A 10,360-nucleotide genomic window follows, 5' to 3' on the forward strand; every position below is an offset into this window, starting at 1 on the left:
AATTTTTTATTTTTTTTTTATTTGACCGGCGATTTAAGACCGCCGGAAAAAACCGCCGGAAAACCGCCGCTAAATTGCAAAACCGCCGGAAAATGCCCAATTTCTGCCGGAAATTGCCGCCGGAAATGAGTGATTTTCCTGTAGTGAGTTCTATCAATTCCATTTTAAGACTGAGCTATATAGTTCTGCCAAATCTTCTACAAAATTGTTTTGCAATTTGTTGTATGTTCCCACAAGATCATAAGTTTGATAAAGATGATTTAGTCCGAATGTGGATTGCATTGGGTTTCATTCAGCCGTCTCAAGGAATGATTATGGAGGATATCGGAGGAAGGAATTTTGATGTTTTAGTTAAAAAAGCTTTATTTGACAAGGTCGGAGATGACTACAAGATGCATGATTTAATACATGAGTCAGCATCTAAATTTTTTGCACATGAATGCAATAAACTTGTGGATGATGAAGAGTCATCTCTCAAAATTTCTGAGACTATTCGACACTTGTCTGTTCAAATTATAAGTCCAGACATCATAAAAAAGATTGGGCAGTTTAAATATTTGCATTCTCTTTTCTTGTTCTTTGAAGATTCTAATCAAGATCTTTGCAATGCGCTTGGTGAAATATTCAAAGCATCAAGAAGTCTGCGCTTATTATACTTATCTGCTTCACGTTTGGAAATCCTGCGCTTATTATGCGAATCTGCTCCATGCTTGAAAATGATACCTGAGGAGATTGGAAATTTTATACATCTTCGATACTTAAAGATTACACTTCTGGATTTGACAAAGCTGCCAAGATCTCTAAGTAATCTCTATCACATGCAATACATAATCTATGATCCCCCAATCGTGCCAAAACAAATTATAGGTTATTTTTTACCAAGTGACATTAGTAACCTTTCTAACTTGCGTTGCGCGAAATTTCCCAATATTTATAATTCATCAATATGTGGGGCTGGGAAGCTAAAGTCTCTTCAAGAACTGAGTATGTTTGATCTTAGAGATGTGAATGGTTATAGAATTGTGGAGCTGGAGAACATGAATGATCTTTGCATATTAGGAATCAACTGTCTTGAAAATGTTAAAGATGCCGAGGAGGCTTGTAGTGCCAAATTATATGTCAAGAGGAGGCTCATAGATTTAACCTTATGTTGGAGTAACACTGATTCGAGGAACATCGATTTAGATGAGAATGTGCTCGACAACCTTCAGCCACCAAAATGTTTAAGGAATATGAGGATAGAGAGATACATGGGTGCAAGGTCTGCAATATGGATGAACAATGTCAAACCGATCTTCAATCTAGAGAAAATCGAATTGACAGGTTGCAGTGAGTGGGAAACTCTTCCTCCTTTCGGGCAACTTCCCTTTCTCAAGTCACTGGATCTTTGGAACATGCCGAAAGTAAAATGGCTCGAAAGTAAATTTAATGGGAATGATAAATACCGTGCCTTTCCATTGCTAGAGGAGTTATATATTTCCGGATTAGAAGCATTAGAAGATTGGTTTGAGGCAGGAGAGTAGCTGCTGAAGATGGATGTTTCTTTCCTTGCTTAATTCAACTACAGATAGATTACTGCCCGAAGTTGAAAGAGTTGCCCTCTTTGCCTTCTAAGCTCAAGAGATTGGATATAGAAGGAATTGGGTGGACGAATTTGAATTTTTGTAGAAATTCAAATCCTATTCCCCTTGAAACATTATGGGTCCAGCACTGTCCAAACATTACATCTCTTCCTCTGGCTGATGAAATAGCAAGACTTGCAGCACTAAGACACTTGACAATTAAAAAGTGCCCCAATCTGATCTCTCTCGGAAGATATCGAGAAGTGGAGACCACTAATAATTGCCACCTCATACTCAAGTATCTCAGTATAAGTGATCCATCGGTGTTGCTAATGGAGCCATTGAGAAGTATCGGCTCCTTAAAAGAGCTGAGTATTTGGGATAATGATGAGCTGGTTTCATTTCCAAATGAGGCGGAGGAGTGGTTTCTGAAAGTTAGCTCTTCTCTTTCTGAGCTGCGATTTTCATCTCTCAAATCCTTACAGTCTCTCCCTTCCACCTTGGAAAGCTTATCTTCACTTCAGAAACTATCTATTGGTTATGACGTTCCTATGCTTCGGGAATTACCGAACCTTCCTCCCTCTTTGGAAAGTCTAACAATTTCGGGGAGATGTCATCCAGAGTTAAAGGAGCGCTATCTAGAGGATGGAGGCTCCGATCGGCACAACATTGCTCACATTCCGAATGTCCTTATACGTTAATGAAAATTTGAAAATACAAAAGCAAACTTTTTTCTTCTTATCTTATCTTATCTTATCTGTTTGATATATATGAAATGTGAAGAATGCATAATATTATGAACCAACTGTTTGTATCACTTCAATCAATTTTATTTATGCATCACTTGGTGGTGGTCCCTTTATATATAAATATATTCTTCTTTTAATATTTCAATTAATTATACTCAATTAATTATATATTTGATTGTAATAATATAAATATATAATCCAATTATGAAAAGCCAGATTCTATTCTAGTAGAGGACCTATTCTTTTGAAATATCAACTACAGGTCTTTGAATATAAATCTGCTAGATGAATGAATGGTTGGTTGGTTTGTTTTTCTTTTTCTTAGCTGATTTTGATTAATGTTGGATTATTGCTACTGCAGAAGTTTATGAAGTTGCCTTTATTTTGGTTTATATTTATTATTTGTTGCTTGTTAATAAGATTTGTTGGCCTATCTGCTACATATCTTCTAATGATTTTTTTTAGAATGGCTATAGGTGGTCTTATATAGGGATTTCATCTCTTTGTAAGCTGAACCATATTTATCTGGCGTCCTTACAGTCTCTCTCTTCCTCCTTGGAAAGCTTATCTTCACTCAATTTAATTTATATATCACTTAGTGGTCCCTTTTTATATATATAAAAATATTTTTCTTTTAAGTTAGATTCCTGATTTTAATCATTTACAGCTGAAATCTAAGTAGTTATTTTATTTCTTATTGATTTCTCGAAATCAAACAATTATTGAATTAAAATTATTTTGAGATAAATATTTTGTCAAATTAGTCTCCCATTGAATTCATTTAATTATTGGTTGATGCTTAAGGCTATAGATAAAATATAATTCAATTATGAAAAGCGAGATTCTATTCTAGTGGAGAACCTGTCCTTTTGAAATTGCAACTGCAGGTCTTTGAATAAAAGTCTGCTAGATGCATGGATGATTGATTGGTTTGTTTTTCTTTTTCTTAGCTAATTTTGGTTAATGTAAGATTATTACTTCTATATAAGTTCGTGAAATTGCCTTTATTCTGATTGATATTTAATGATTGTTGCTTGTTGATAAGATTTGTTGGTCTAAACCCTATCTATTACAGATCTTCTAATGATTTTATTTTTTTAGAATGGCTATATGTGATTTTATATAGAGATTTGATCTTAAAAAGCTGTTGGCTATGATCAACTAATATACGTTGGTAGAGAACTTCCAGTTTTTTGCAAAGTATAAATTTTTTATTTCGCTTAAATTTCTTATATTCTCTTATTGCTCAACAATCTCTGGATAAGTGATTGCTAATGGAGCCATTGAGAAGTATCGCCTCCTTATTAAAAGAGCTGAGAATTGCGTTCAATGATGAGTTGGTTTCATTTCCAAATGAGGCGGAGCAGTGGTTTCTGAATGTTAGTTCATCTCTTTGTGAGCTGGAATTTTATCAAGTCAAATCCTTAGAGTCTCTCCCTTCCTCCTTGGAAAGCTTATCTTCACTTCAGAAACTATCTATTTATAGCGCTCCTATGCTTCGGGAATTACCGAACCTTCCTCCCAATTTACAACATCTATCAATTGGGGGTTGTCATTCAGAGTTAAAGGAGCGCTATAGAGAAGATGGAGGCTCCGATCGCCACAAGATTGCTCACATTCCGAATATCAATATTTCTACATAAGCAAACTTCTTTCTTATTATCTTAATAATTTGTTTGATATATATATGAAATGTGAAGAATACAATCTCAGCATTAACCAGTTTCTATATACGTAAATATATTTTTCTTTAAGCTAGTTCTGATTTTGATCATTTACAATAGAAATCAAAATAGTTTTGTTTTTAATTTCTTGTTGATTTCTCGAAACCAAACAATCATTGAATTATTGTTTAATTCTGATTTTATATTTTTGTGTTTGCAGAAACAAAAAGAATTTTGGATGATCGGTCATCTTTAATCTATGAATTGTATTTCTTCTTGATATTCTATATTTATAATATTCCACTAAGCAGTCATTAAAATTTGTGCACTTTCATCAACTTTCGCATTAATTTTCTTTATTGATTTATTTATAATTTTTTTTTTTGAAAAGTTTGAGGCATTACCTGTATATATTGATCAAAAGAAGATTACAAGGAAAAGAAAATAATACAACTCATAAGATATAGAAGTAAGTAAAGAGCTGTAAAGCAAAAACATATAAACAAAAAAAGTCAAAAATGCTCAGGTGGACTCAGGTAATTTCCGAACATGCACCCAAGCAAGAAGAGAATCAATGCAAGAGCAGCTCAATATAAGAACAAAAAATAGGGACTTCACGTAGACCCTTGGTTGCCATCAAAAGAACCACAGTAATGTTCCAGTAGGGTCTAAAATGCCAGGCCAATTGTTGGAAAGGAAACATGCGGTAGGTGAGGCCCTCCATTGGAGAATTCAGACATGGAACCTGTTCGATGCATCATTGCCCAGAGACTTTCAAAAACCCATCTTGTAATTGAAATTGCGAAGGGAAGCAAGTCAGAAATGGATGTCTTAAGCTGTTAGAGTTTTTTCATCTAATGGCCTTAGCCGAAATGGCTAGGGCATCTTATGATACACAACAGTCGGAGTGCAATGCTTCCTCGAAAATCTTCGATCATTTCTTTCTCGCCATATGAAGTAAATAAAACAGCATATCACAAAAAGGAGAAGTTCTTATCATGAGACTTAAATTGTTGAACTTCGTCCAAAAACTCAAAAGTTGAAGCATAGTATGTCTAAATAAAAACCCTTCCACATTCGCAATAAGATATAGTAAAGTCTGAAAAAAGAAATCACATTAAAATAACAGGTGCAAAATGTTTTCTTCTTCCTTAGAGCAAAAAGGGCAGATGGGAGGAATATAAATTTTTCTTTTTGCAAGCACCTCGGCAGTTTTGAGACCATATTTAATTGCTAACCATACATATGAAGAAAATCTAAGAGCCGAGTGTTTGTGCCAAATATATTTGTGCCAGTCAACCTTAACAGAATCAACAAAATAGTAATGTTTAAAAGTTTTAAATCCAGAAGATCCCTCACCATTTCAAGAAATGCTTAAAGGTCCATCCAAAATTGAGATAGATGAAATTAATTGAGAGATATGAGAGGAAAAGTCACTGGGTAAGTCCCAATTTCCTTCAGTAACGTAATCACTCACAGCAGCAAAGCTAGAGGGAGTTTGGTGAGTGAGATGGGCAATTGATTTCCGGTTAACCCATAGATCCCAGTAAAGGGAGAGGCTGCTATTATAATTAATCACATGAAAATTAAGCATGTTTTTTATGCGTACATCAATGACACATATACATTTTCAGAATTTAGAGGCAGTATAGGAGGGGGGATTAAACAGGGAATTATATTTATATCTAAGCCAAGAAGAAACCAGTGAGCTGCTATTGTAGAATCTCCAAATAAAAGTGCAAGCATAACCAAAATGCATAGATTGAATGTCCGGAATGCCCAATTCCCCAAGAAAAGTGGGAAGACATGTATTTTTCCAAGCAATTAGATGAAGTTTTCTATCAGTTAAGATCCAATGAAAAAGAAATTTAGAGCACATTTTATCAATCAATTTTCAATAGCTCTTGGGTAAAATCACACCTTTGATCCAATAAGCTAATGTGTTTGCAATAATAAATTTCAAAAAATGGATTCTCCTTGCAAAAGACAAACAGTGATATTTAAATTAAGATTGACACGTGTAGTACTTACATAGTATTCTTGTAAACCAATCCTAGACTTACATGTATACATTACTATCCCTGTAATCTATATATAGGCTAGTACTTCTCTGATATGCATTAACAATTAATATCTTCTCTTTAATGTCTTGTTCTATTCCTCTGCATTGTTTGTCTCAGGAGCGATTCAAGAATCTCTCGGATATCTATCATTCTTCTTAGTATCAGAGCAAGGCTGATCATCCTGTCTTCCTCATGGCAACTTCAGCAGCATCTCATATCAAAGAGCAACCTGATCAAGAAGCTATGGATGCTATTAGCATCTCATCTTCTCTGAAATTTCTAGTATCCAACCTAAAAATGTGATTCCTACTCAACTTTCTCCCGACAACTACTACTACTCCCTCTGGAAATCTCAAATAACTAAGCTTCTTCGCGCAAATGGTTTCGCCCAATTTCTCGAAACCTCCTCACATGCTCTGCCTCGTTTGCTCCAGCAGTCGGACGGCTCAACCATTCCAAATCCTGCTTACCAACAATGGCTGCTCACCGACCAAAATTTGGCTGCCACTATTTGCTCTACAATTTCTGCCTCTGTTCTTCCATATATCTTGAATCTTGAATCTTGACTCTACGTCGGCTATTTGGGCTTCTCTAGAAACCAGATTTCAATCCATAAACTGATCTAGGGTTATTCAACTCAAGAACAAGTTACACAATATCTCCATGAAAACCTCCACAATGACTTAATATTTGATTGAAGTTAAAACTCTTGTCGACGATATTCTGATTACTGATAACAATCCTTTGGCCATTACACTTTTTCTGCATTAATTATATGCTAAATTCACTATGAAACAACAGGGAGCAGCACACTCGTTCCTAAGAATTCAAATTAGCTCCCAACAGAACCAATACTTCCTATCCCAACCGCATTATGCCAATTCCATCCTTCAAATTGCCAATATGACCAAATGTAACTCCTTAGCTAATCCTACATGTACCAAACTCCCACAAGAAATCGTGGTTGGTCCCATCCTTTATGATCCAACTATATACAGAAAAATCTCAGTTTCTCTTCAATATTTAACTATTACAAGACCTGACATATGTTATTCGGTCAACCTTCTTTCTTAACATATGCATAATCTTCTACCTCAACATATTTACCTTCTCAAACATCTACTTCGATATATCCACGACACACAACATTTTGTCATTCCTATTACTAAACATGATCTTACTCTTAGCTCTTTTTCATATGCAGACTGGGCAGGTGATATGGTCTCTAGAAAATCAACATCTGGTTATAGTTCTTTCATAGATACAACACCGGTCTCTTGAACGGCAACACACAGTTGCTAGGTCATCCATTGAATCCGAATACAGGTCTCTTGCAGGAGCCACGACGGGTATACTTTGGCTTCCTAAGATCTTAATTAATTTTAGAATTATCTTGGATAAACCTACAGACTTATATTGTGACAATACATCAGCAATTGCACTCGCCAACAATCCTGTTTTTCACGTCAGAACCAAACATAATGAAATCAATCACAGGTTCATTCGTGATCATATTCAAAGTAACAACATTCGGCTTCTTCCCATAAGTACAATTGACCAAACAGCATACATTTTCAATAAGCTGCTATCTACACCAAGATTTCTTCACCTTCGCTCAAACTGACGATCACTGTAGAACAATCAACTTGCGGGGGAGTATTAGAACATACAGACAATGATATTAAAATTAAGATTGACATGTGTAACAGTTACATGGTAATTTTGTATACCAATCCTAGACTTACATGCTTACATTGTTATCCCTGTAATCTATATATAGACATTTACTTCTCTTATATACAATAATAATTAATATCTCCTCTTTATTGTCTTATTCCATAATTAATATCTACCATTCTTTAGTATCTAAATATTAGATTGAATATTTGAATAAGAACAATTTAGTCTCATGATGAAAAATATTCAATCTTGAAGCTTCAAGGCATTTCAAATAGTAGATTTTCTAAAATAATTTTTTAATAAAACATTTTTATTTCAAAAAAAAATTATATTTAAAGATTGATTTAGAAAGTAGTAACTAATGAATATCCGGCTGCTTAAACTTTGTTTGGCACACTTTTTTAGTATTTTTTTAAAATAATTTTTTAGTACAAGATTTTTTAGTACAAAATTTTTTTTTAATAAGAAGTAAAAACTGCTTTAGGTAAGAAGCAGGAAAAAAAAACCGTCCAAATAAAAGTTTAAGCAGTCCCAAACGGACCCTTAGTGTGCGTTTGCTTGACTTGCAGTTAAGTTTAATGATTTATGCGACGCCACATTTGACCATTTACGGCTGGAATTCCTCGGCGGCGCTATTGACGTCTCCGCTAAGCCATCAGATTTCCCTCTTCTTAACCAGCAGGATACCGCGTGAGCCGGTAGACTATCTAATCTGTGCATCTCTTCTAGTCTCCTGTTTTTTTCTTACTGTTCAGTTGTTCTGCTCTACACCGATCGTCGTTGCCATGGCGAATATGCTTCTTGATCCAATTATGGAGGAGATCATCAGCGCTGGCTTCCGTTACCTGAAAGATCAAGTCAGGTGGCAGACAGGCATGAAGGAGGAGCTGGAAAAGCTGAAAGAGAATCTCCCCCATATCCAAGCTGTCGTCTACTTTGCTTCTAGTCAAGAGCAGATCACAGAACAAAACCCGGCTCTTAACAAATGGCTATGGCAGCTACGAGATGCCATTGATGATGCATATGAAGTGGTTGATGAGCTGGAGTACATGGAGCTGGAAGAACAGGTGACCAAAAACAAGAAGCTGAGAAGGGTGCGTTCCATCATGAAATCCATGAGGAGAAGACTTGTCAAAATTGCCAAACGTGCTCTCAAAATTGATCCCACCTTGAAGCGACTGGAGGAGGCTGTGCAGAAACTTCATAAAGTTTCAACAACTGGCGTTGATGCTTTCCTTCATCTTGTAAAACACGCAAAAAAAGAACTTCAGAAGCAGCAGCTTGAGCTGCACGGAGCACGTGAAACGGGATCCTTGCCTAAAAATGATCTCATTGGGCGTGGCAAGGATAAGGAGCTTGTTCTGGAGTGGCTGAGGAATCCATCAAATGAGCATCGGGGAACTGATTTGTACAGAAACATTTCTCTTCTATGTATAGTGGGCGATGGTGGTATGGGGAAGACAACTCTCTTGCAACATGTTTATAAAGATGAAATCACAAAGGACTTTGATCGTAAAATGTGGGTTTGTGTTTCCAACAACTTTGATGTGAAAAAAGTCATTGCAGATATGTTCGAATGTCTTAAGAATGAGAGGGCTCGTTTGGAGACACTTGTGGCACTTCAAAGGCGTCTCGAGGAGGAGGTGATGTGCAAAAAGTTCTTACTTGTGCTGGATGATATTTGGGAGGAGGATGAGGAGAAGAATAAAAGCAAATGGGAGGATGTGCTCGCCCCTCTAGCTTCTGGGGGTTTTGGTAGTAAGATTCTAGTAACAACTCGAACGGACTCAGTTGCACTGATGTTTGAAAAGGTAATTAAAAAGAAGAAGGAAATAGTTAAATTAGAGGGGCTAGAGGAAGATGCGTGTTTGCAGCTCCTCAACTCTCATGCATTTGCTGAATGACAACTTGGATGAAAGGCATTGGAGGACAGTTCTGGGAAAGCAATTTATTGGATCAGAATTCTATTCATTCCATATTAAGACTGAGCTATATAGTTCTGCCAAATCATCTACGGAATTGTTTTGCATTTTGTTGTATTTTCCCACAAGATCATCAGTTTGATAAAGTTGATTTAGTCCGAATGTGAATTGCATTGGGTTTCATTCAGCTGTCTCAAGAATGACTATGGAGGATATCGGAGGAAGGTATTTTGATGTTTTAGTCAAAAAATCTTATGGATGATGAAGAGTCATTTCTCAAAAATTTTTAGATTATTCTACACTTGTCTGTTAGAACTACAAATCCATACATCTTAAGAAAGATTGAGAAGTTTAAACATTTGCATTCTCTTTTCTTTTTCTACGGAAATTCTAATCAGGATCTTTGCTACAGAAGTTTGTATAATTGCCTTTATTCTGCTTGATATTTACTGATTGTTGCTTGTTGATAAGATTTGTTGGTCTAAACCACATCTACTACAGATCTTGTAATGATTTTTTTTAGAATGGGTATATGTGATCTTATATAGAGATTTGATCTTAAAAAGCTGTTGGCTATGATCAACTAATATACGTTGGTAGAGACTTAATAGAGTTTCAAAAAATGTGTTGACTGTAACTATCACACACGACTGGCTCCACATCAGACGAAATCCCTCACCGACATACTCGACACAACCGACACCGGTCCCACCTCACGAC

At 35.8% G+C, this 10,360-nt stretch overlaps 2 protein-coding genes across 2 annotated transcripts in view; both read left to right on the forward strand.

Moving 5' to 3' along the window:
* The first annotated feature begins 269 nt into the window (after nucleotides 1-269).
* Nucleotides 270-2,263, forward strand: LOC110106332 (putative disease resistance protein RGA4). Its single transcript, XM_020836200.1, has 3 exons — nucleotides 270-519; nucleotides 586-1,511; nucleotides 1,568-2,263. The coding sequence occupies exons 1-3, from the start codon at nucleotides 270-272 to the stop codon at nucleotides 2,261-2,263; spliced, it is 1,872 nt and encodes a 623-aa protein (XP_020691859.1).
* Nucleotides 2,264-8,337: 6,074 nt separating this feature from the next.
* LOC110106333 (disease resistance protein RGA2-like) overlaps nucleotides 8,338-10,360 on the forward strand; it is a 9,628-nt gene continuing 7,605 nt past the window's right edge. The window contains exon 1 of the mRNA XM_020836201.2: nucleotides 8,338-9,865. Within this exon, the coding sequence (XP_020691860.2) occupies nucleotides 8,504-9,622 (1,119 nt within the window). The 5' untranslated portion in view covers nucleotides 8,338-8,503 and the 3' untranslated portion in view covers nucleotides 9,623-9,865. The remainder of the gene's footprint in view (nucleotides 9,866-10,360) is intronic.

The sequence above is a fragment of the Dendrobium catenatum genome, unplaced genomic scaffold, assembly GCF_001605985.2.
Source record: "Dendrobium catenatum unplaced genomic scaffold, ASM160598v2 fragScaff_scaffold_250, whole genome shotgun sequence".
In the NCBI taxonomy this organism is placed as follows: Eukaryota; Viridiplantae; Streptophyta; class Magnoliopsida; order Asparagales; family Orchidaceae; genus Dendrobium; species Dendrobium catenatum.